Source organism: Anolis sagrei, chromosome 13 (assembly GCF_037176765.1).
Source record: "Anolis sagrei isolate rAnoSag1 chromosome 13, rAnoSag1.mat, whole genome shotgun sequence".
NCBI lineage: Eukaryota > Metazoa > Chordata > Lepidosauria > Squamata > Dactyloidae > Anolis > Anolis sagrei.
In genome coordinates, this window is record NC_090033.1 from 2,321,182 (window position 1) to 2,348,495 (window position 27,314).

At 45.9% G+C, this 27,314-nt stretch overlaps 1 protein-coding gene across 1 annotated transcript in view; it reads left to right on the forward strand.

Moving 5' to 3' along the window:
* The first annotated feature begins 5,152 nt into the window (after positions 1-5,152).
* Positions 5,153-27,314, forward strand: part of GPR157 (G protein-coupled receptor 157) — a 31,710-nt gene continuing 9,548 nt past the window's right edge. Inside the window, exons 1-2 of the mRNA XM_067472969.1 lie at positions 5,153-6,530; positions 24,202-24,415. Coding sequence (XP_067329070.1) covers positions 6,148-6,530; positions 24,202-24,415 — 597 coding nt within the window. The 5' untranslated portion in view covers positions 5,153-6,147. The remainder of the gene's footprint in view (positions 6,531-24,201; positions 24,416-27,314) is intronic.

A 27,314-nucleotide genomic window follows, 5' to 3' on the forward strand; every position in this document is an offset into this window, starting at 1 on the left:
TACTAAAGAATAAAAAGAATGATTGATTACATAGTATCTGTGGAGCCCCCAGTAGCACAGTGGGTTAAACTGCTGATCTGCTGAACTTGCTGACCAAAACGATCGGTGGTTCGAATTCGAGGAGCGGCGTGAGCTCCCACTGTTAGCTCCAGCTCCTGCCAACCCATCAGTTCGAAAACATGCAAAAAATGTGAGTAGATCAATAGGTACCTCTCCAGCAGGAAGGAAATGGGGTTTCATGCAATCATGCCGGCCACATGACCTTGGAGTGGGGTGAGCTCCCGCTGTTAGCTCCAGCTCCTGCCAACCTATCAGTTCGAAAACATGCAAAAATGTGAGTAGATCAATAGGTACTGCTCCAGCAGGAAGGTAATGGCGCTCCGTGCAATCATGCCAGCCACATGACCTTGGAGTGGGGTGAGCTCCCGCTGTTAGCTCCAGCTCCTGCCAACCTATCAGTTCGAAAACATGCAAAAAATGTGAGTAGATCGATAGGTACTTCTCCAGCAGGAAGGAAATGGCGTTCCATGCTATCATGCCAGCCACATGACCTTGGAGTGGGGTGAGCTCCCGCTGTTAGCTCCAGCTCCTGCCAACCTATCAGTTCGAAAACATGCAAAAAATGTGAGTAGATCAATAGGTACCGCTCCAGCAGGAAGGAAATGGTGTTCCATGCAATCATGCCGGCCACATGACCTTGGAGTGGGGTGAGCTCCCGCTGTTAGCTCCAGCTCCTGCCAACCTAGAAGTTCGAAAACATGCAAAAAATGTGAGTAGATCAATAGGTACCGCTCCAGCAGGAAGGAAATGGCGTTCCATGCAATCATGCCGGCCACATGACCTGGGAGTGGGGTGAGCTCCCACTGTTAGCTCCAGCTCCAACCAACCTAGCAGTTCGAAAACATGCAAAAATGTGAGTAGATCAATAGGTACTGCTCCAGCAGGAAGGAAATGGTGTTCCTTGCAATCATGCCGGCCACATGACCTTGGAGTTGGGTGAGCTCCCACTGTTAGCTCCAGCTCCTGCCAACCTAGCAGTTCGAAAACATGCAACAATGTGAGTAGATCGATAGGTACCGCTCCGACACGAAGGTAACGGCGCTCCACGCTGTCGTGAATTGCAACACTCAAACAGGGGAATACCCGACAGGAAACAATCATGGTCAGCTAACACCTCCTAACAAAAGATTCCCCCAGGCAGCAAGCAGCCAGGCTTTGAAGCTGCAAGGCTATCAATGCCAATCAAGCAGGCCACTTGATTGGCACTGAATAGCCTTGCAGCTTCAAAGCCTGGCTGCTTTGAAGAGCAACACACCAAACAGGGGAATACCAGACAGGAAACAGTCATGGTCAGCTAACACCTCCTAACAAAAGATTCCCCCAGGCAGCAAGCAGCCAGGCTTTGAAGCTGCAAGGCTATTCAATGCCGATCAAGCAGGCCAATTGATTGGCACTGAATGGGCTTTCAGCTTCAAAGCCTGGCTGCTTTGAAGAGCAACACACCAAACAGGGGAATACCAGACAGGAAACAGTCATGGTCAGCTAACACTTCCCAACAAAAGATTACCCCAGGCAGCAAGCAGCTAGGCTTTGAATCTGCAAGGCTATCAATGCCAATCAAGCAGGCCACTTGATTGGCACTGAAGAGCCTTGCAGCTTCAAAGCCTGGCTGCTTAGAAGAGCAACACACCAAACAGGGGAATACCAGACAGGAAACAATCATGGTCAGCTAACACCTCCTAACAAAAGATTACCCCAGGCAGCAAGCAGCCAGGCTTTGAAGCTGCAAGGCTATTCAATGCCAATCAAGCAGGCCAGTTGATTGGCACTGAAGAGCCTTGCAGCTTCAAAGCCTGGCTGCTTTGAAGAGCAACACCCAAACCGGGGACTCCTAGACAGGAAACAGTCATGGTCAGCTAACACTTCCCAACAAAAGATTCCCCCAGGCAGCAAGCAGCCAGGCTTTGAAGCTGCAAGGCTATTCAATGCCGATCAAGCAGGCCAATTGATTGGCACTGAATGGGCTTTCAGCTTCAAAGCCTGGCTGCTTTGAAGAGCAACACCCAAACCGGGGACTCCTAGACAGGAAACAATCAGGGCCAGCTAATACTTCCCAACAAAGGCAGCAACCAGCCAGGCTTTGAAGCTGCAAGGCCATATAACTCATATTAAAATACACAAAACGAAGATTAAACAGAAGACGGAAGTGTAAAATTGGTCTGGGTTGTCCAGCCGGAAGAGACCGGCCTTCCCTTGTGTCTGAAATTGCGACAGCTGATCTAGGCAGAGACCCTGATTTGTGTGTGGCGTCTCCTTTGGCTTTGCCCTTTGCTGTGCCTCTCTCTCCCCCTCCTTGCTCTCCTTTCTCTCCTTCCCCCTTTCCAAGGGCCTCCCCTTTCTTTCATTCTTCCTTCCTTCTTTCCATCCTCCTTTTCCATCCCTCCCTTTCCTCTCTTCCCTCCCCTTCTTTTTTCCTCTCCTCCTCTTCTCTCCTTCCTTCCTTCCTTTTTCTACTTTCTCCACTTTCGGTTTGGAGAGAAACAAGAGTGACACTTCTTCCTCTGTGGGAACGCCTCTTCTGCTCGGCTTGGCACTCCACATCTGGAGCAGATTCCTGCTTCCTGCTTTCGGGGCCGTTCGGATTGGCTCGGAAGTCGGAGGAAACCGAGCTTCAGATCTGGAGGCAGGTCTGAACACTCCATGTTTGTCTTTCGGGACAAGTCTGCGCTCGGCTTCCTATTCGGTTTGGGCTCTGTTTCATGTTCTCTGCCACGCTCTTGGTGCGTTTACTTGGGTGTGAGCCACTTCTGCACTCCGCTTCCTCCTCGAGGACATCCCAACTTGATATTATTGTTTGTTTCTACATTAGGAAGGTCTTCATGACAACAGGCGTTGGTACGTGGTTTGTTGACAACTCCTCGCTCCACATTTGAGGCGAAATCTGCCCGAGGACAACTCCGCTTCCTCTTCGAGAAGACACCTTCCTTCTGGTTCTTCGTTGGAGACAACTTTGCTTCCTCTTCCAGAAGACACCTTCCCTCTGGGTTCTTCTTTGGAGACAACTCGGCTTCCTCTTCGAGAAGATACTTTCCCTCTGGGTTCTTCTTTGGAGACAACTTTGCTTCCTCTTCAAGAAGATACCTTCCCTCTGGGTTCTTCTTTGGAGACAACTCTGCTTCCTCTTCCAGAAGACACCTTCCCTCTGGGTTGATCTTTGGAGACAACTCTGCTTCCTCTTCCAGAAGACAGCTTCCCTCTGGGTTCTTCTTTGGAGACAACTCTGCTTCCTCTTCGAGAAGACACCTTCCCTCTGGGTTCTTCTTTGGAGACAACTTTGCTTCCTCTTCGAGAAGACACCTTCCCTCTGGGTTGTTCTTTGGAGACAACTCTGCTTCCTCTTCGAGAAGACACCTTCCCTCTGGGTTCTTCTTTGGAGACAACTTTGCTTCCTCTTCGAGAAGACACCTTCCCTCTGGGTTGTTCTTTGGAGACAACTTTGCTTCCTCTTCGAGAAGACACCTTCCCTCTGGGTTCTTCTTTGGAGACAACTCTGCTTCCTCTTCCAGAAGACACCTTCCCTCTGGGTTGATCTTTGGAGACAACTCTGCTTCCTCTTCGAGAAGACACCTTCCCTCTGGGTTGTTCTTTGGAGACAACTCTGCTTCCTCTTCGAGAAGACACCTTCCCTCTGGGTTCTTCTTTGGAGACAACTTTGCTTCCTCTTCGAGAAGACACCTTCCCTCTAGGTTGTTCTTTGGAGACAACTTTGCTTCCTCTTCGAGAAGACACCTTCCCTCTGGGTTCTTCTTTGGAGATAACTTTGCTTCCTCTTCCAGAAGACACCTTCCCTCTGGGTTGTTCTTTGGAGACAACTTTGCTTCCTCTTCCAGAAGACACCTTCCCTCTGGGTTCTTTTTTGGAGACAACTTTGCTTCCTCTTCGAGAAGACACCTTCCCTCTGGGTTCTTCTTTGGAGACAACTTTGCTTCCTCTTCCAGAAGACACCTTCCCTCTGGGTTCTTTTTTGGAGACAACTTTGCTTCCTCTTCGAGAAGACACCTTCCCTCTGGGTTCTTCTTTGGAGACAACTTTGCTTCCTCTTCCAGAAGACACCTTCCCTCTGGGTTCTTCTTTGGAGACAACTCCGCTTCCTCTTCGAGAAGACACCTTCCCTCTGGGTTCTTCTTTGGAGACAACTTTGCTTCCTCTTCGAGAAGACACCTTCCCTCTGGGTTCTTCTTTGGAGACAACTTTGCTTCCTCTTCCAGAAGACACCTTCCCTCTGGGTTCTTCTTTGGAGACAACTCCGCTTCCTCTTCGAGAAGACACCTTCCCTCTGGGTTCTTCTTTGGAGACAACTTTGCTTCCTCTTCGAGAAGACACCTTCCCTCTGGGTTCTTCTTTGGAGACAACTCTGCTTCCTCTTCGAGAAGACACCTTCCCTCTGGGTTCTTCTTTGGAGACAACTCCGCTTCCTCCTCAAGAAGACACCGTCCTTCTGGTTCTTCGTTGGAGACAACTCCGCTTCCTCCTCAAGAAGACACTGTCCTTCTGGTTCTTCGTTGGAGACAACTCTGCTTCCTCTTCCAGAAGACACCTTCCCTCTGGGTTGATCTTTGGAGACAACTCTGCTTCCTCTTCGAGAAGACACCTTCCCTCTGGGTTCTTCTTTGGAGACAACTCTGCTTCCTCCTCAAGAAGACAGTGTCCTTCTGGTTCTTCGTTGGAGACAACTCCGCTTCCTCCTCAAGAAGACACCGTCCTTCTGGTTCTTCGTTGGAGACAACTCTGCTTCCTCCTCAAGAAGACACCGTCCTTCTGGTTCTTCGTTGGAGACAACTCCGCTTCCTCCTCAAGAAGACATCGTCCTTCTGGTTCTTCGTTGGAGACAACTCTGCTTCCTCCTCAAGAAGACACCGTCCTTCTGGTTCTTCGTTAGAGACAACTCTGCTTCCTCTTCCAGAAGACACCTTCCCTCTGGATTGTTCTTTGGAGACAACTCTGCTTCCTCTTCCAGAAGACACCTTCCCTCTGGGTTCTTCTTTGGAGACAACTCTGCTTCCTGTTTGGTTTGGAGACAACTCCATACTTCAGATTTGGAGAGGAATAAACCTCAGATTTTGAAGGACTCAACTCCATTACTCTATTTCCCATTTGGGGCAAATTCTGCAACCAATTTTCCTGCTTGAGGATAACACCCAAAAGTTTGAGGAAACATCTGCCCTCAAACAGCTTCCTGTTTGGTTTGGGGACAACTCCACACTTCAGATCTGGAGATGATTCTGCTTCATGTTCGAGGAGAGATCTGCAGCCTATTTCTGGCTTGAGGAAAACTTGGCTTCCTGTTTGAGGAGACATCCGCCCTTGATTCCTCTTTGGAGACATATTTGATTCATATTTAGTTTGTGGACAACACTGCTTTATATTTGGAGAAGAGTTTCCTTCTGTTTGAGGAAACACCGTAATCCGTTTGAAGACTACTTGGCTTCCAACTGAGAAGACATCTGTTCCTCGTTTCTTTTTGGAGACAACCCCGATTTGTACTTGTTTTGGGAACAGCTCTGCTTCATATATGGAGAGAATTTTGCTTCCCGTTTGAGGAGACATCTGAAATCCACTTGAGGACAACTTGACCTTCAGTTGAGGAGACATCTGCCCTTGGCTCCTCTTTGGAGACAACCCTGATTCATGCTTTGTTTGGGGACAACTCTAATTCATATTTGGAGATGATTTTCCTGTTTGAGGAGACCACATAATCCTCTTGAAGACTACTAGGCTTCCAATTGAGAAGGCATCTGTCCCTGGTTCCTCTTGGGAGACAAAACTGTTTCTTACTTGGTTTGGGACAACTCCATATTTGGAGAGGATTCTCCTTCTGCTTGAGGAGACACCGCAATCTGCTTGAAGACTACTTGGCATCCAATTGAGGAGACATCTGCCCTTGGTTCCTCTTTGAAGACAACCCTGATTCATACTTGCTTTGGGAACAACTCCACTTCATATTTGGAGAGGAGACACTGCAATCCGCTGTTGAGGAGACATCTACTGTTTGGTTCCTCCTTTCTGGAGACAACCCTGCTCCATCTTTGCTTTGAGGAGACATCTGTCCTGTTCTCCCTTTTTGGAGGTGTTGGCCAGCTCCCCGCCATGATGTCCCTGAGCGAGGCCCCTCAGACCCAGCTGTTCCCCTTTGAGCGCATCGTTGTCCTTCTCTCCTGCGCCCTCTCCTTCCTGGGCTCGGGGCTTCTGGTGGGCACCCATGCTTTGTGGCCTGAGCTGCGGACCCGGCCGCGCCAGCTGCTCCTCTACCTCTCCCTGGCCGACCTCCTCTCGGCCGCCTCCTACTTCTATGGGGTGCTGATGGACTTTGGCTCCTCCTCGTGGGATTGCGTGGCCCAGGGGGCCCTCTCCACCTTCTCCAACACCAGCTCCTTCTTCTGGACCATGGCCGTGGCCCTCTACTTGTATCTCACCATCGTCCAGGGCTCAGCCTCCAGCTCCACGCTCCTTTGCTTCTTCCACGTGGTGAGGTTCGTGCCTTCCTCCTTCCTCTTCCTTCCCCCCAAAATAGGATGGGTTTGCACCCCCAACTCTTCAAGACTACCCTTTTATGAGGGGAGAGAGGGTGAGTTATCTTTCTTGGGAGCCTCCAAGGAAATGGGTGGCTTCAGTGAAGAATCCAGAGCTTTACCATGGCACCCAAATTTGGAAGCATGCACTTGTCCCACTTGTGTGGACCCTCTCAATGTCCTCGTGGGTGATTTCTGTGGGATGCTCTTCCTTGGACAAATACCACAGATCCTAGGATTCCATAGCGTTGAGCCATGGAAGGGATTTCAAGCTGCAATAGATAGATAGATAGATAGATAGATAGATAGACAGATAGATAGATAGGATAGATAGATAGATAGATAGACAGATGATAGATAGCATAGATAGCATAGATAGATAGATAGATACAGATAGATAGATAGATAGATAGATAGATAGATAGATGGGTCGTTGTAGGTTTTTCGGGCTATATGGCCATAGTCTAGAGGCATTCTCTCCTGACGTTTCGCCTGCATCTATGGCAAGCATCCTCAGAGGTAGTGAGGATGCTTGCCATAGATGCAAGTGAAACGTCAGGAGAGAATGCCTCTAGACCAGGGGTCCTCAAACTTTTTAAACGGGGGGCCGGATTACTGTCCCTCAGACCGTTGGAGGGCCGGACTATAGTTTGTTTTTTTTAAAAAAATGACCAAATTCCTATGCACACTGCATATGTCCTATTTTGCTACTGTTATGAATTGTAATGTAAATATCTGATATGCATGATGTATTTTTATTGTTACAATCTGAACATAAAGCATGGTTTTAGCATTTCTGGAGATAAAATAGTTCCAATTAAAATGAGGAAAGCATTCTATTTTGTCTTTTTGAAAGTGGTTTTTTAAATATGTAAGCATGAGTCCCCTTTCAGGGGGAGACGGGCAGGGTATAAATATAGAAAATAAATCTATATAAATAAAAATGTAATGTTCGTTTGTGGGATTAACAGAACTCAAAAACCACTGGATACCTAACAACCCAATGTATGTCCTTCACTCAAAAAAAAAAATGATGTTGTCATTTGGGAGTTGTAGTTACTGGGATTTATAGTTTACCTATAATCAAAGAACATTCTGAACCCCATCAACGATGGAATTGAACCAAACTTAGCACACAGTTCTCCCATGACCAACAGAAAATACTGGAAGGGTTTGGTGGGCATTGACCTTGAGTTTTGGAGTTGTAGTTCACCTGCCTCCATAATCACTGTGGATTCAATGAAAGATCTGGCCCAGACTTGGCACGAATATTCCATATGCCCAAATGTGAACACTGGTGGAGTATGGGGGAAATAGAATCTTGACATTTGCGAGTTGTACTTGCTGGGATTTGTAGTTCACCTACAATCACAGAGCATTCTGAACCTCATCAACAATAGATTTGGGCCAAACCTTTCCAGAGCAGCGCGGGATGGAGAAGCCTGTGGAGGGAGAAGCGCTCTCTGCTCTCCCACGGAGAACAGAGAGCGCAGCAGAGTGGACGCCATTCATTCCTCTGTAACAGACGATCCCTGGTGGCAAGGAAGGCGTGCGCAAACGGTGGAGGCAGCGCCGGGTGGGCGTGGCCTGGCTTCCAGGCGAGGGATGCCAGCATCGCTTGGCCACGCCCACCCAGCGCCGCCTCCACCATTTGCGCACGCCTTCCTTGCCACGAGGGATCGTCTGTTACAGAGGAATGGCGTCCGCTCTGCTGCACTTCTCCCTCCACAAGCTTCTCCTTCCACACGGGATGGAGAAGCCTGTGGAGAAGCGCAGCAGAGCGGGCGCCATTCCTCTGTAACAGACGATCCCTGGTGGCGCGAATGGTGGAGGCGGCGCCGGGTGGGCGTGGCCAAGCGATGCTGGCTTCCCTGGCTACGCCCACCCGGCGCCGCCTCCACCATTCGCGCCACCAGGGATTTTCTGTTACAGAGGAATGGCGCCCGCTCTGCTGCGCTTCTCCCTCCACAGGCCTCTCCATCCCGTGTGGAAGGAGAAGCCTGCGGAGGGAGAAGTGCAGCAGAGCGGACGCCATTGGCGGCGGCGGCGAGGGGCTTTGGACAGGCCAGGACAGGCCGCGCGGGCCGGATAAAGGCCCTTGGCGGGCCGCATACGGCCCGCGGGCCGTAGTTTGGGGACCCCTGCTCTAGACCATGGCCATATAGCCCGAAAAAACCCCTACAACAACCCAGTGATTCCGGCAATGAAAGCCTTCGACAATAGATGGATGGATGGATGGATGGATGGATGGATGAATAGATAGAAGGGTGGATGGATGGATAGATAGATAGATAGATAGATGGATAGAAAGATAGATAGATGGATGGATGGATGGATGGATGGATGGATGGGTGGATGGGTGGATGGGTGGATGGATAGAAAGATAGATAGATAGATAGATAGATAGATAGATAGATAGATGGATGGAAAGATAGATAGATAGATAGATAGATGGATGGATGGATGGATGGATGGATGGATAGATAGATAGATAGATAGATAGATAGATAGATAGATAGATACAAGGGTTGAATGAAAAGTAATGTCTCCACCTTTGTAACTCCTCAACAGATGGCAGTACTGGTATGTGGCAGGTACTGGCTTGTTCAGTAGACTCTCCTCCACAGTTCCATCTTGGTGGGAAGCCTTAGCATTGAAGGGTTGTGTTATTAAAGTGCGAAGTATGGAACCCTGCACAGACGGCCGGTCAATGCAACTTAAGCAATGTGCAGTCATTGAATTTTTGACAGCAGGAGGTGTGAACCCAAAGGAGATGCATCAGAGAATGCAAGCTGTTTATGGTGAGTGTGTTGATGTGAGTGCTGTGTGTCGTTGGGTGAGTCAGTTTAAAGGTGTTGAGGTGACACTTTCTGCTGTTAAGAATTCAATGACTGCACGTTGCTTAAGTCACATTGACCAACTGTCTGCACAGGGTTCCATACTTCGCACTTTAACAACACAACTGTTCAAAGCTAAGGCTTCCCGCCAAAATGGAACTGTAGAGGAGAGTCTACGGAACAAGCCAGTACCTGCTACATACCAGTACTGCCATCTATTGAGGAGTTACGAAGGTGGAGGCATTATTTTTCATTCAACCCTTGTAGTCAGATGTATAGATAGATAGATAGATAGATAGATAGATGGATGGATGTATAGATACATAAATAGATAGATGTGTACAGGGGCGGTTCGTCCATTACGCGAAGTAAGCGGTTGCAGAACACTTTTTTTTGCCAGGGGTGCAAATGCCCCCCGACCGCCCCCCGACCGCCACTTGAGGAGCGCCCCCTCAGCTCACATCAGCCCTAGCAGTCCGGGGGGAGCCTCGGCTTTCTTGCCTCGCTGCCGGGCGATCCTTTTCCCAAAGGGGCCGGGCCCTTGAGCCTCGCCTCGCCCCTCTCGTTCATGCTCCACCCGGCCACCAGGTGTGCGAATAGAGCCGGCGCTCAATCATTCTCCGCGTTAGATCCCTTCCCCATGACCGGCTCCCTTTCCCGATCCCCTGGCGCTCCACCCGCCTCCTCTGCTCTCCTCTCCTCTCCCCAATCCGCGGGTGGGCCAAGGGGTGGAGCCGCTGCACCTGGCCCGCTTTGGGTCCGGAGGCATGTGCACCAAAAGTCGCCTCTTCTCCTTACTTTCTCCTCAGCCATTGGGACCAAGAGAGAGAGAGAGAGAGAGAGAGAGCCCCTCCAGCTGGAGGTATCCCCCACCTGCTCTCCCTCCTTTGTTTTTGCGCCTAACTTCAGGAAAGGTGGGCATCTCCACCTCTCTCTCTCTCTCTCTCTCTCTCTCTCTTGGTCCCAATGGCTGAGGAGAAAGTCAGGAGAAGAGGTGACTTTTGGTGCACACGCTGGGGTCTTCAGGCACGCCTCCAGACCCAAAGCGGGCCAGGCAAGGGAGCAAGTGCGGCAAGTGTAGTTACTGGGATGTATAGTTCACCTACAATCAAAGAGCATTCTGAACTCCACCAATGATGGAATTGAATCAAATATGGCACACAGAACTCCCACGACGGACAGAAAATATATATCAATGATTGGTTTGGGGGGGGGGGGCACCAAAATACTCTTTGCTTACACTTGAAAATTACCTAGGGAAAATAGACCTTGACATATGCGGGTTGTAGTTGCTGGGATTTATAGTTCACCTACAATCAAAGAGCATTCTGAACTCCACCAATGATGGAATTGAACCAAATATGGCACACAGAACTCCCACGGCGAACAGAAAATATATATCAGTGATTGGTGGGGGGGGGGGGGGGGGCACCAAAATACTGTTTGCTTACTGTTGAAAATTATCTAGGGCCGCCTCTGGATGTATAGACAGACAGACAGATAGAAGAAATAGAAGATAGACAGACAGATGTGAATGTTTGAGGGAAGATCAAGTAAATGGCCTTAATGGTTGAATAACTTGCTCAGTGGAGCCTTTCCCTGCCTTTATGTTTGTGTTTTGCTTTGGGGTTTTTTTCCGCTTGGCACGAGACACTGTCCCCGTCTCAAGCCGAGGAGAAAGCCTTTATTATGATGCTGGGCGAGATGGGGGTGTCACATGCCGGCCCCATGAGAGGGTGACAGAGCAATCCTTCAATCCCACAGCCTGCCAGCTTGGCAAAGGGAATTATGTGGGAAAGGATCCAGTGGGGAAATTTTTTTCTGGCGTACGTTTGCATTCCTGGCACAAAGAAAGGTAAACATTGGTAACTCTGCAAACATCCAAGTCGAGGGCAAAGGTTTGTTTAACAAGCGGGGAAAGGCATTGATCTGAGCATGTGTCTATGACGCAGAAAAGTGTTTCTCAACTTTCCGAATGCCGTGACCCCTTAATGCGGTTCCCGTGTGGTGGTGGCCCCCAAACATCACATTATTTTCGTTGCTACTTCGTAACTGTAATTTTGCTACTGTTATGAATCGTAATGCAAATATCAGCTATGCAGGATGTATTCTCATTCACCGGACCACATTTGGCACCAATACCCCATACGCCCAAAGCAGGGATTTTCTCATTTGGGAGTTGTAGTTGCTGGGATTTATAGTTCACCTACAATCAAAGAGCATTCTGAGCTCCACCAGTGATGCAATTGAACCAAACTTGGCACATAGAAATCCCACGACAACAGAAAATACTGAAAGGGTTTGGTGGGCATTGACCTTGAGTTTGGAAGTTGTAGTTCACCTACATCCAGAGAGCACTGTGGACTCAAACAATGATAGATCTGGACCAAACTTGACACGAATACTCAATATACTCAAATGTGAAGACTGGTGAAGTTTGGAGAAAATAGACCGTTACATTTGGGAGTTATAGTTGCTGGGATTTATAGTTCACCTACAATCAAAGAGCATTCTGAACTTCACCAACAATGGAATTGAACCAAACTTGGCACACAGGACTCCCCTGACCAAGAGAAAGTACTGGGTTGGGTGGGCATTGACCTTGAGTTTGGGAGTTGTAGTTCACCTACATCCAGAGAGCACTGTGGACTCAAACAATGATGGATCTGGACCGAACTTGGCATGAATACCCAGTATGCCCAGATGTGATCATTGGTCAAGTTTGAGGAAAATAGACCTTGACATTTGGGAGTTGTAGTTGCTGGGATTTATAGTTCACCCACAATCAAAGAGCATTCTGAACCTCACCAATGATAGAATTGGGCCAAATACATCACACAGTCCTAGACACTTGGGAAGTGTTCGACTTGTGATTTTGTGATATGAAACCCAGCATAGAGATCTCGTTTCCTGTGACAGAGTGTGGTTTTGAGTCAGAATAATAATAATAATAATAATAATAATAATAATAATAGATCACACAGTCCTAGACGCTTGGGAAGTGTTTGACTTGTGATGTTGTGATACGAAACCCAGCATAGAGATCTCGTTTGCTGTGACAGACTGTGGTTTAGTGTCAGTATAATAATAATAATAATAGTAATAATAATTGAATATAATAATAATAATAATAGATCACACAGTCCTAGACGGTTGGGAAGTGTTTGACTTGTGATTTAGTGATACGAAATCCAGCATATAGATCCCGTTTGCTGTGACAGATTGTGGTTTTGTGTCAGAATAATAATAATAATAATAATAATAGAATATAATAATAATAATAATAATAATAATAATAATAATAATAATACATCACAAGTCCTAGACGCTTGAGAAGTGTTTGACTTGTGATTTTGTGATACGAAACCCAGCATAGAGATCTCGTTTGCTGTGACAGACTGTGGTTTAGTGTCAGAATAATAATAATAATAATAATAATAATAATAATAATAAACACAGTTCTGGACGCTTGGGAAGTGTTCGACTTGTGATTTTGTGATACGAAACCCAGCATATATATCTCGTTTGCTGGAGTTTTCTTTATGGCCTCATAAATCCGTTAACTTAGCCTCCCCACACTTTAAGGTGGTACCTAATTTTCCTACTTGACAGATGCAACTGTCTTTCGGGTTGCAAAGGTCGACAACAGGCTACACACAATTGGTTGGAAACCCACTCCAACCCGGGCTGGCTTCAAACTCAGAGTGATATTAATGCAGATAATTCAGCCACCTGCGCCACAATCCCAGTGCTATAGATCTCATGTGGTTTTGTGTCAGTAAAATAATAATAATAATAATAATAATAATAATAATAATAATAATAAACACAGTCCTGGACGCTTGGGAAGTGTTCGACTTGTGATTTTGTGATACGAAATCCAGCATATAGATCTCGTTTGCTGTGACATACTGTGTTTTTGTGATACAACAACAACAACAACAACAATAATAATAATAATAATATATTAATATCCACCTCTCCTTGAGGCACAGGATTAGAGAGTTTAAAAATGGCCCACTAACCAGCCAGCTGCCGAAACATTCCAAAGCTGTGTTTTTTCAGCGCATCCCAGTTGCTGGAAATACTTGAGCACAGGCTTGGAAGAACTACAACTCCCAGAATCCCCTAACTCACATGGCCAGTGTAGTTCGCCCACCCACCGCAATCCCTTTGGATTGCTTTGCCCATCGTTCGGCTTCTGCCCAGTAGCGCGGAGTCAAAGAAATCCCTGAATCACTTGGGACTGGTATGGAGACGTGGCCTGAAAGACTATATGGCCGGTCACCTGCAAAGAGCGTGTGACTTATAGTATTTATAGCACTGTGGGGGCGTTTCACAATCCCAGCCGGCTTCCCAAGACCCAGACGTTTGCACTGCTCTGTAATAGGGCCAGTTCTTCCAGGAATTTCAAGGGTTAGTTACACACTCTAATTCATCTATTCTAATTTCAGGACCACCAACTGAATGTATAGGTGTGTTTGTTTGTTGGTTTGTCCCGCAAAGGTTCCCAAATGGCATGATGGATCTGTTCCAAACTTGGCACACAGATCCTTCATCATCCAACTTAAAATAATTGCCAGATTTCAACTGCAAAATTACCCCTTTTGGGGGAGCAGCCCCCCAAAACTAATGAAGTATGCATGCAGTACTCAGAAGCAACCACAAGAGGGAAGTGTATGGATAGAAATTATTATTATTATCTATTATTTACTGTATTTATACTGTATTTAGAAAAGGCTATTTCAAAGGGGAGGCAATAATAAAAATATAAACTCGAGAGCGGCAATGAATTCTAGGTGTGTTTGTTTGTTGGTTTGTCCCGCAAAGGTTCTCAAATGGCTTGATGGATCTGTTCCAAACTTGGCACACAGATCCTTCATCATCCAACTTAAAATAATTGCATGATTTCAACGGCAAAATTAGCCCTCTTCGGGGAGCAGCCCCCCAAAACTAATGAACTATGCATGCAACACTCAGAAGCAACCACAAGAGGGCAGTGTATAGATAGAAAAGGCTATTTCAAAGGGGAGGCAATGATAAAAATATAAACTTGAGTGCTGCAATGAATTCTAAGGGCTTAAACTACAAATATTGTGGAGCGGTGGCAATGAAAGTGGTATGAAACTGCTGTAACTATGTAGTATGGATGCACTCTAATTCATCTATTCTAATTTCAATACCGCCAACTGAATGTATAGGTGTGTTTGTTTGTTGGTTTGTCCCGCAATGGTTTCCAAATGGCTTGATGGATCTGTTCCAAACTTGGCACACAGATCCTTCGTCATCCAACTTAAAATAATTACAGGATTTCAACTGCAAAATTGGCCCTTTTGGGAGAGCAGCGCCCCAAAATTAATGAAGTATGCATGCAGTACTCAGAAGCAATCACAAGAGGGCAGTGTATGGATAGAAATTATTATTATTATTATTATTATTATTATTATCATCATCTATTATTTACTGTATTTATACTGTATTTAGAAAAGGCTATTTCAAAGGGGAGGCAATAATAAAAATATAAACTCGAGTGCTGCAATGAATTCTAGGTGTGTTTGTTTGTGTGTTTGTCTTGCAAAGGTTCCCAAATGGCTTGATGGATCTGTTCCAAACTTGGCACACAGATCCTTCATCATCCAACTTAAAATAATTGCAGGATTTCAACGGCAAAATTAGCCCTCTTCGGGGAGCAGCCCCCCAAAACTAATGAAGTATGCATGCAACACTCAGAAGCAACCACAAGAGGGCAGTGTATAGATAGAAAAGGCTATTTCAAAGGGGAGGCAATAATAAAAATATGAACTTGAGTGCTGCAATGAATTCTAAGGGCTTAAACTACATATATTGTGGAGCGGTGGCAATGAAAGTGGAATGAAACTGCTGTAACTATGTAGTATGGATGCACTCTAATTCATCTATTCTAATTTCAGGACCGCCAACTAAAGGAATAGGTGTGTTTGTTTGTTGGTTTGTCCCGCAAAGGTTCTCAAATGGCTTGATGGATCTGTTCCAAACTTTGTACACAGATCCTTCGTCATCCAACTTAAACTAATTGCCGGATTTCAACTGCAAAATTAGCCTTTTGGGGGGAGCAGTGCCCCAAAACTAATGAAGTATGCATGCAGTACTCAGAAGCAACCACAAGAGGGCAGTGTATGGATAGAAATTATTATTATTATCTATTATTTACTGTATTTATACTGTATTTAGAAAAGGCTATTTCAAAGGGGAGGCAATAATAAAAATATAAACTCGAGAGTGGCAATGAAGTCTAGATGTGTTTGTTTGTGTGTTTGTCCCGCAAAGGTTCCCAAATGGCTTGATGGATCTGTTCCAAACTTGGCACACAGATCCTTCATCATCCAACTTAAAATAATTGCAGGATTTCAATGGCAAAATTAGCCCTCTTTGGGGAGCAGCCCCCCAAAACTAATGAAGTATGCATGCAACACTCAGAAGCAACCACAAGAGGGCGGTGTATGGATAGAAAAGGCTATTTCAAAGGGAAGGCAATAATAAAAATATGAACTTGAGTGCTGCAATGAATTCTAAGGGCTTAAACTACAAATATTGTGGAGCGGTGGCAATGAAAGTGGTATGAAACTGCTGTAACTATGTAGTATGGATGCACTCTAATTCATCTATTCTCATTTCAGGACCGCCAACTAAAGGTATAGGTGTGTTTGTTTGTTGGTTTGTCCCGCAAAGGTTCCCAAATGGCTTGATGGATCAGTTCCAAACTTGGCACACAGATTCTTCGTCATCCAACTTAAAATAATTGCAGGATTTCAACAGCAAAATTAGCCTTTTTGGGGGAGCAGCCCCCCAAAAACTAATGAAGTATGTATGCAGCACTCAGAGGAAACCACAAGAGGGCAGTGTATGGATAGAAAAGGCTATTTCAAAAGGGTGGCAATAATAGAAATATAAACTTGAGTGCTGCAATGAATACTAAGGGCTTAAACTACAATTTTTTTTGAGACTCAAAGCTAGGAGGGGAGAGCAGGCGTGCTCGGCACTGAACAGCGTGGTGCGCATGTGCAGGCGTGGGAGAGCGTGTAACGCTGGAGGGAGGCTCACACCAGCGAGTCCCTTCAAGACATGGAGGTTCTGTGAAGGAAGTTTGGCCCAATTCTATCGTTGGTAGGGTTCAAGGGGATCTTTGATTGTAGGTGAACTATAAATCCCAGCAACTACAATTCCCAAATGTCAAGGTCTATGTCCCCCAAAATGTTCACATTTGGGCATCTTGAGTATTCACGCCAAGTTTGGTCCAGATCTATCATGGTTTGAGTCCACAGTGCTCTCTAGATGTAGGTGAACTACAACTCCCAAACTCAAATCAATGCCCACGAAACCCTTCCAGTATTTTCTGTTGGTCACGGGCACTCTGTGTACCAAGATTAGTTCAATTCCATTGTTGGTGGGGTTCATAATGCTCTTTGATTGTGGGTGAACTATAAATCCCAGAAACTACAACTCCCAAATGGCAAAATCAATCCTTCCCCAACCCCACTAGTATTCAAATTTGGGCGTATTGTGTGTTTGTGCAATGACTTCCCACTTTCCTTTTCAATTTGGGCACCGTACCAAGGGTGCAGTGGTTCAAAGCGAGTGTCACAAACCAGTTTGGCAACGGGTTTAACTGGATCCCAATGAGGGCACGCTGGGAGTTTCGTGGGAAAGAAATTGGGACACCCACGCCTTCGGGATTTGCAATTTCATAGAATCATAAATCATAGAGTTGGAAGACACCTCATAGGCCATCCGGTCCAACCCCATTCTGCCAAAAAGGAGGAAAATTGCATTCAAAGCACCCCCGACAGATGGCCATCCAGCCTCTGTTTAAAAGCCTCCAAAGAAGGAGCCTCCACCACACTCCGGGGCAGAGAGTTCCACTGCTGAACAGCTCTCACAGTCAGGAAGTGGTTTCTAATCTTCAGATGGAATCTCCTTTCTTGTAGTTTGAAGCCATTGTTCCACTGTAGATAGAAAGAAACAAAGGTTCGCAGCTTGGGAGTGATCCTGGACTCATCGCTGAGCTGAAACCCCAGGTCTCGGCGGTGGCCGGGAGAGCTTATGCACAACTAAAATTTGTGCACCAGTTGCGCCCGTACCTTGGGAAGTCTGATCTGGCCACAGTGGTCCACGCTCTTGTTACTTCCCGAATAGACTACGGCAACACACTCTACGTGGGGTTGCCCTTGAAGACTGTTCAGAAACTTTCTCGGCGGTGGCCGGGAGAACTTATGCACAACTAAAACTTGTGCACCAGTTGCGCCCGTACCTTGGGAAGTCTGATCTGGCCACAGTGGTCCACGCTCTTGTTACTTCCCGAATAGACTACGGCAACACACTCTACGTGGGGTTGCCCTTGAAGACTGTTCGGAAACTTCAACTGGTCCAGCGAGCGGCAGCCAGACTACTCACCGGGAGCGTCATACAGGGAGCACACCACCCCCCTGCTGTGTCAGCTCCACTGGCTGCCGGTTCAGTTCCGAGCACAATTCAAGGTGCTGGTTTTGACCTACAAAACCCTGTACGGTTCCAGTCCGGTGTATCCGTCCAAACGTATCTCCCTCTACGTCCCACCCCAGAGTCTCAGATCATCTGGGGAGGCCCTGCTCTCGACCCCACCGCTATCACAAGTGAGGTTGGTGGGGACGAGGAGCAGGGCCTTCTCGGTGGTGGCCCCTCACCTGTGGAACTCGCTCCCGGGAGAAATTAGGGCATCAACATCCCTCCTTTCCTTCAGGAGGGAAAGTAAAGACGTGGTTGTGGGACCAGGCCTTTGGGCAATCTGACAACTAGATAAGGACAATCAGACGATTAGGACTGACAGGACTGACAATGTGGAATTGGAAAATGGACTATGAGATAGCGAACGCTGACCGGCGATGAGGAGTAATTGGGTTTGTATTGCTTTTATTGGTTGTATTGGTTTTAGGGTTGTAATGCAGGAACTGTTGTTTAACTGTTCAACTGTTTAACTGTTTAATTGATGTTATTTTGTTTTACTACTGTTATTTTATTTATTTATTTTATTTATACTTCTACCCCGCCCTTCTCACCCCCGAGGGGGGACTCAGGGCGGCTTACAAACAAAGGCACAAATTCGATGCTTGTCAAAATATACAGCATATATAAAACAGTATTTAACAGCATTAAAACACATCACTACATAATATAATAAAAACAATTTCATGCACAGTGAGATTCAGAGTTCCGAAATGTCCATTCATTCCAACAATTCCTGCTCATCAATGAGTCCTTATTTTAGCTGCCAGAATGTCCAAAAGCTTGGTCCCAAATCCAGGTCTGAACGACAGAAGGGAGGTCGCTGATCTGATCTCCCCGGGGAGTGAGTTCCATAGGTGAGGGGCCACCACCGAGAAGGCCCTGCTCCTCGTCCCTGCCAGCCTCGCTTGAGATAGAGGCGGGGTCGAGAGCAGGGCCTTCCCAGAAGATCTTAGACTCCGAGGTGGGACGTAGAGGGAGATCCGTTCGGACAGATACGCTGGGCCGGAACCGTATAGCGTTTTTTTTTTTTTTCTTTTTTCATTTTTTATTTAATTTTATTTAAGAAAACATACATTTGCAAGTGTTTGTTGCATACAGTGCAATACTCGCCATCTATTAATGTTCTATAATCCTTTATCTCATAGTATATTTCTATTAAGGGGTCACAGTCTACTATCTAAATAATACATAAAAAGATATCGTAGATTCTTACTTTGCATCCACTTCTTCCTTGTCTACGGTCTTATAGGATCCTCTATATACATTTTTAATTTAACTTTACATTAAGGTGTTGAATCATTGGTTGCCATTCATTAACGAAGTTGTCTAGTATTTCTCCTCTTAATAATACAGTTATTTTGTCCATTATCAACATATCTATAATATATTTTTCCCATTCTTCTAGAGGAGGTATATCTGGGGTTTTCCAATATCTAGCATATACTATTCTAGCTGCCACTGTTGTGTAAAACAAAATTTTTCCAAATTTTCTTTCTAATTCTTCCTCAGGCATATTCAAAAGGTACATTTGAGGTGTCATTTTGAAATTTGTGTTTAACATTTTTTCAAGATATATGTGGATCTGTTTCCAGTAATTTTTTACTTTGCTACAAGACCACCATGTGTGATAGAATGTACCATTTTCTGTCCCACATTTCCAACATTTGTTGGAGCAATTGTACATCTTAGCTAGTCTCTCTGGAGAGAGATACCATAGCAAATGCATTTTATAAACATTTTCCTTTAAGTTTTGACATGCAGTGTATTTCATTCTTCTCCTCCATGTCTTTTCCCACTGGGACATTTTTATCTCTTGGCCTATATTTTGGGCCCATCTAACCATAGAATCTTTTACTATTTCCTCTTCCGTATGCCAAGTCAGTAAATTTTTGTATATATATGATATAAGACCTTTTGGTTTCTGAAACATTGCCACATCAAACCATGTTTTTGCTGTCTGGAAGCCTGAGGTTCTAAGTTGTTCTTTAAATTTCTCTCGCAGTTGTCTATGCAGAAGCCAATTGCATTTAAGGCCCTTTTGGTTTAGTTCTTCTAGGGATTTCATTTCTGGTTTTTCTAGATCAGTCTGAATCAGTTCCCTGTAGGTTAGCCATTTCCCTTGGAGGATATTCTCCTTTTTATAATATGCTTCATGCGGGGACATCCACTCCGGTGTCTTTGTGTAAATTCTGTTTTTATATCTGTTCCAGGTATTTAGAATTGGTCTCCGTATATAGTGATCATTAAATATGCCTGTTGGTTTGGCCTTTTGTATGTCCAGATATGCATGCCATCCGAATGGGAGATTTAGACCTTCCAGATCGAGTAGTTCATTGTCTTCTAAGGTCACCCATTCTTTAATCCAATCAAAACAGCATGCGTGAAAATAGAGTTGGAGATTTGGAAGAGAAAGGCCGCCTCTTGTTTTATCGTCATTAAGTATCTTCATTTTTACTCTTGGTTTTTTCCCAGCCCAAATGAACTTTGAAATGTCTTTTTGCCAAATTTTGAAGATTTTTTCATTGTTGATGATGGTTATGATGGTATAGCGTTTTGTAGGTTAAAACCAGCACTTTGAATTGTGCTCGGAATTGGATCGGCAGCCAGTGGAGCTGATGTAACAGGGGGGTGGTGTGCTCCCTGTACGCCGCTCCGGTGAGCAATCTCACCAGAGCAAAAAAAGCCAATGGGATTTTGGCCTGCATCAATAGTAGCATAGTGTCTAGATCTAAGGAAGTAATGCTACCCCTCTATTCTGCTTTGGTTAGATCACATCTGGAATATTGTGTCCAATTCTGGGCACCACAATTCAAGAGAGAGATTGACAAGCTGGAATGTGTCCAGAGGAGGGCGACTCAAATGATCAAGCGTCTGGAGAACAAGCCCTATGAGGAGCGGCTTAGGGAACTGGGCATGTTTAGCCTGAAGAAGAGAAGGCTGAGAGGAGATATGATGAGAGCCATGGATAAATATGTGAGAGGAAGCCACAGGGAGGAGGAGGGAGCAAGCTTGTTTTCTGCTTCCTTGGAGACTAGGACGCGGAACAATGGCTTCAAACTACAAGAGAGGAGATTCCATCTGAACCTGAGGAAGAACTTCCTGACTGTGAGAGCCGTTCAGCAGTGGAACTCTCTGCCCCAGAGTGTGGTGGAGGCTCCTTCTTTGGAAGCTTTTAAGCAGAGGCTGGATGGCCATTTGTCAGGGGTGATTTGAATGCAATATTCCTGCTTCTTGGCAGAATGGGGTTGGACTGGATGGCCCATGAGGTCTCTTCCAACTCTTTGATTCTATGATTCTATGATTCTATCTGGCTGCTTCCCGCTGGACTGTTGTAGTTTCCAAGCAGTCTTCAAAGGCAACCCCACGTAGAGTGCGTTGCAGTAATCCAACCGGGATGTGACAAGGGCGTGGACCACTGTGGCCAGATCAGACTTCCCAAGGTACGGGCGCAGCTGGCGCACAAGTTTTAATTGTGCGAAAGCTCTCCCGGCCACCGCCGAGACCTGGGGATCCAGGCTCAGTGATGAGTCCAGGATCACTCCCAAGCTGCGAACCTGCGTCTTCAGGGGGAGTGTAACCCCGTCCAGCACAGGCTGTAACCCTATACCCTGTTCGGCCTTACGACTGACCAGTAGGACCTCTGTCTTGTCTGGATTCAATTTCAAATTGCTAGCTCTCATCCAGTCCGATACATCAGCTAAACACCGGTTCAAGGTCTCTGTTCGGCCTTACGACTGACCAGTAGGACCTCTATCTTGTCTGGATTCAATTTCAATTTGCTAGCCCTCATCCAGTCCGATACAGCAGCTAAACACCGGTTCAAGGTCTGGACAGCCTCCTTGGTGACAGGTGGGAAGGAGTGACAGATTTGGACATCATCTGCGTAGAGATAACATCTCATTCCGAAACTCCGAATGATCTCTCCCAACGGCTTCATGTAGATGTTCAATAACATCGGGGACAGAATTGAACCCTGTGGGACTCCACACAACAACGGTTGTGGGGTCGAGCAGGTGTCACCCAGTAACACCTTCTGGGTCCGTCCCTCAAGGAAGGATCGGAGCCACTGCAAAGCAGTGCCCCCGAGCCCCATGTCCATGAGGCGACCCAGAAGGATACCGTGATCGACGGTGTCGAAAGCCGCTGAGAGGTCCAGTAGAACTAACAGGGACACACTCCCCCTGTCCAGTTCCATGTGATGTTGGCATCGAATTTGTGCCTTTGTAAGCCGCCCTGAGTCCCCTTCGGGGTGAGAAGGGCGGGGTAGAAGAAACCGAAATAAATAAATAAATAAACAAACAAATAGTCCAGGAAACAGTCCATCAGAGTTCATGTAAACAAATACTGAAACTTCCAAGGTAAAACCCCCAAACTTGAACATGAATCAAACAAGGCACTTAGCACAGGAACTAGGGCTGGTCAATTCGTTTCGTTAATTCGTAATTCGTTAAAAAATTCGTTAATTTTTGAATTACGAAACGATTACAAAACATTTTTTTTTAACCTGGAAGTGTTTTTAAATATCGAAACGGCAGGCGCCAAAATATTTTGTATTTCCGTCCATTTCGGAAATACGTAAGATGACCGCCTGCCGATGCTTGCTGAGAGGGGCGAGCGAGAGGGGCGAGCGAGCGGCGAGCGAGAGGGGCGGAAGCACTCTCTCCTGACATTTCACCCACATCTATGGCAGGCATCCTCAGAGGTGATATATCTGTGTGGAATAATGTTCAGGGTGGGAGGAAGAACTCTTGTCTGCTGGAGCGAGAGGGGCGAGCGAGCGGCGAGCGAGAGGGCCCGCCAGAGTGAGTGCCTGCTTTCCCTCCTTAATAATAATTAATAATAATTAATCCCTATTCTACTAAATTAATAATTAAATTTAAAAAATATTTTAAAATATTGAAAAAAAAAGGGCGCCATCTTTACAAAATGTTTTGTAAATATTTATGAAATTTCGTAAATACCGAAACTTTTTTTTGGGAAAGTTTTGTAATTATTTTAAATATCGAAACAAAAAAACCCCCCAATTACAAATTGATTTTAGAAACAAATTTTTGCGTTGTTACCCAGGCCTAACAGGAACCTATGCAAGGCAAGGCTTCCAGGGACCTGAGAAGAAGTCTTGACTCAATTCCAATGTTGCTTCGTCTGGCTACGAATTCTGTACTTGGCACTTGTATCCCCTAATCTACTCTACATCCCAAATGGCCAGGAACGGATTTCTTTTCAGCCTTGACTCTGTTATCAGTCTCTCTTGCAGTCTGGCAGAGCGCCTGAGAGTTTGGTTTGTTTGTCTGTGCTGACCGAAAGCATTTCCCCTAGAGGTGGCTACAATTGGGCTTATTTTATTTATCGTGTCATCAGCAACCACACAATTGTATTACAATTCTAACAGAGCAAAACAAACACACAGATTAAAAAGAAAAAGAAAAAAAACCACACAGATTTTGCAAATTTGGGTATTTGGTTAAATGTCCTTTGACCAGTATCTGTCCACTTGGAGTGCCTCTGGGGTTGCCGCAAGAAGGTCCTCCATTGTGCATGTGGCAGGACTCAGGTTGCATTGCAGCAGGTGGTCAGTGGTTGGCTCTTCTCCGCACTCGCATGCCTAGGATTCCACCCTGTAGCCCCATTTCTGAAGGTTGGCTCTGCATCTCGTGGTGCCAGAGCGCAGTCTGTTCAGCGCCTTCCAAGTCACCCAGTCTTCTGTGTGCCCAGGGGGGAGTCTCTCGTCTGGTATCACCCATGGATTGAGGTGCTGGGTTTGGGCCTGCCACTTTTGGACTCTCGCTTGCTGGGATGTTCCATCAAGTGTCTCTGTAGATCTAAGAAAACTATGTCTTGATTTAAGTCGTTGACGTGCTGGCTGATACTCAAACAGGGGATGAGCTGGAGATGTCTCTGCCTTGGTCCTTTCACTATTGGCTGCTACTTCCCGGTGGATGTCAGGTGGTTCAGTGTAATTTCTCCAGTGGTGTAGGGCGCAGACACCCCAAGATAATGCGGCATGTCTCATTCAGAGCCACATCTTACTGTTTTAGTGTGGTGAGATGTGTTCCACACTGGGCATGCGTACTCAGCAGCAGAGTAGCACAGCGCAAGGGCAGATGTCTTCACTGTGTCTGGTTGTGATCCCCAGGTTGTGCCAGTCAGCTTTCGTATGATGTTGTTTCTAGCACCTATTTTTTGCTTGATGTTCAGGCAGTGCTTCTTCAGTGGGTTTCTCTCTATTGAAGGTCTTCTTAACCCAACTCACCTCCCCGCTCTGTCTTCTCTAGTTGGGGCGTCCCGCTCATCATCACGGTGGCAGCGGTCGGCTTGAAGAAGATCGGCTACGATGCCTCCGACGTCTCTGTCGGCTGGTGCTGGATCGACATCAGTTCGGAGGACCGGGTCTTTTGGATGCTGCTAGCGGGGAAGATGTGGGAAATCCTGGCCTACGTGACACTCCCCGTCTTCTACCTCCTCATTAAGAAGCACATCAACCGAGCGGTTAGTATCCGGTGCCTTTGAGGGAGTTATTCATGGTGGTGCTCCAAATGTTAGCTCGGGTTCTGGGGATATTTGGCCTGTCAGCCAAGGGGAGGCCCAATTCTATTGTTGGTACGGTTCAAGGGGATCTTTGATTGTAAGTGAACTATAAATCCCAGCAACTACAACTCCCAAATGTCAAGCTCTATTTTCCCCAAACTCCACCAGTGTTCAACGCATGGGGGGTTCTGTGTAGGAAGTCTGGCCCAATTCTGTCCTTAGTAAGATTCATAATTCTCTTGGATTGTAGGTGAACTATAAATCCCAGCAATGACAACTCCCAAATGTCAAGCTCTATTTTCCCCAAACTCCACCAGTGTTCAACGCATGGGGGGTTCTGTGTAGGAAGTCTGGCCCAATTCTGTCCTTAGTAAGATTCATAATTCTCTTGGATTGTAGGTGAACTATAAATCCCAGCAATGACAACTCCCAAATGTCAAGCTATATTTCCCCAAACTCCACCAGTGTACAAGGCATGGGGGGTTCTATGTAGGAAGTCTGTCTCAATTCTGTCCTTGGTGAGATTCATAATTCTCTTGGATTGTAGGCGAACTATAAATCCCAGCAACTACAACTCCCAACTGTCAAGCTCTATTTTCCCCAAACTCCACCAGTGTTCAAGGCATGAGGGGTTCTGTGTAGGAAGTCTGGCCCAATTCTGTCCTTGGTGAGCTTCATAATTCTCTTGGATTGTAGGTGAACTGTAAATCCCAGCAAATGTCAAGCTCTATTTTCCGCAAACTCCACAAGTATTCACATTTGGGAATGTTAAATATTCACGCCAAGTTTGGTTCAGATCCACCATTGTTTGAGTCCACAGTGCTCTCTGGATGTAGGTGAACTACAACTCCCAAACTCAAGGTCAATGCCCACCAAACCATTCCAGTATTTTCTGTTGCTATTGGGAGTTCTGTGTGACAAGTTTGGTTCAATTCCATCGTTGGTGAAGTTCAGAATGCTCTTTGATTGTAGGTGAACTATAAATCCCAGCAACTACAACTCCCAAATGTCAAGCTCTATTTTCCCCAAACTCCACAAGTCGAACACTTCCCAAGCATCTAGGACTGTGTGATGTATTTGGCCCAATTCTGTCATTGGTGAGGTTCAAAATGCTCTTTGATTGTGGGTGAACTATAAATCCCAGCAACTACAACTCCCAAATGTCAAGCTCTATTTTCCCCAAACTCCACAAGTCGAACACTTCCCAAGCATCTAGGACTGTGTGATGTATTTGGCCCAATTCTGTCATTGGTGAGGTTCAGAATGCTCTTTGATTGTGGGTGAACTATAAATCCCAGCAACTACAACTCCCAAATGTCAAGCTCTATTTTCCCCAAACTCCACAAGTCGAACACTTCCCAAGCATCTAGGACTGTGTGATGTATTTGGCCCAATTCTATCATTGGTGAGGTTCAGAATGCTCTTTGATTGTGGGTGAACTATAAATCCCAGCAACTACAACTCCCAAATGTCAAGCTCTATTTTTCCCAAACTCCACAAGTCGAACACTTCCCAAGCATCTAGGACTGTGTGATGTATTTGGCCCAATTCTATCATTGGTGAGGTTCAAAATGCTCTTTGATTGTGGGTGAACTATAAATCCCAGCAACTACAACTCCCAAATGTCAAGCTCTATTTTTCCCAAACTCCACAAGTCGAACACTTCCCAAGCATCTAGGACTGTGTGATGTATTTGGCCCAATTCTATCATTGGTGAGGTTCAGAATGCTCTTTGATTGTGGGTGAACTATAAATCCCAGCAACTACAACTCCCAAATGTCAAGCTCTGTTTTTTCCCAAACTCCACCAGTGTTCAAGGCATGGGGGGTTCTGTGTAGGAAGTCTGGCTCAGTTCTGTCCTTGGTGAGATTCATAATTCTCTTGGATTGTAGGTGAACTATAAATCCCAGCAACAACAACTCACAAATGTCAAGGTCTATTTTCCCCAAACTCTACCAGTGTTCATATTTGGGCATAATTGGGTATTTGTGTAAAGTTTGGTCATTGTTTGATTCCACCATGCTCTCTGGATGTAGTTGAACTACAACTCCCAAACTCAACATCAATGCCCACTAAAGCCATCCAGGATTTTCTGTTGGTCATGGGAGTTATCTGTGCGAGGTTTGGTTCAATTCCATCGTTGCTGGAGTTCAGAATGCCCTTTGATTGTAGGTGAACTATAAATCCCAGCAACTACAACTCCCAAATATCAAGGCCCATTTTCCCCAAACTACACTAGTGTTCATATTTGAGCATAATGAGTATTCCTTCCAAGTTTGGTCCAGATCCATCATTGTTTGAGTCCACAGTGCTCTCTCTAGGTAGGTGAACTATAAATCCCAGCAACTACAACCCTGCAGGAAAGACACAGGATCCACTTGTGAAAAGTAAGGTATCGGGAGCCCAAGGGTGTATAATACAAAATTCAGGGAGTTGTCATTTGTTAGGGCACCAGCACCTTGTAAAACTACAAGTTCCAGGATTTGACAGCGAAAGGTTGTCTCTGGCAGCAAAAAGTCATGGGTTGGCCCTGGAAGAAAGGTTTGGCATGGAATGTCCGGCACGGAACGTGGTGGCTTACGCCGGATCCAGTTACCACGCGTCATCCGACAGCTGCCTCCATAGACTAATCTCTTTGATTGACAGGTAACCAGATACGGTCCTCCTCTCTTCAACAGCAGAGCAAGGACAGGAATATACATTTCTCTACTCCCTCTTTGCCATAAGGAAACAACAACAACAACAACAACAACAACAACAACAACAGCCTAACCAAATAAATTCTTGGTATCTTGGTTTTTAGACCTGTTCCTGGGCTTCTTTGGAGTCCTGATTCTGGGATTTATAGTTTGCCTACAAT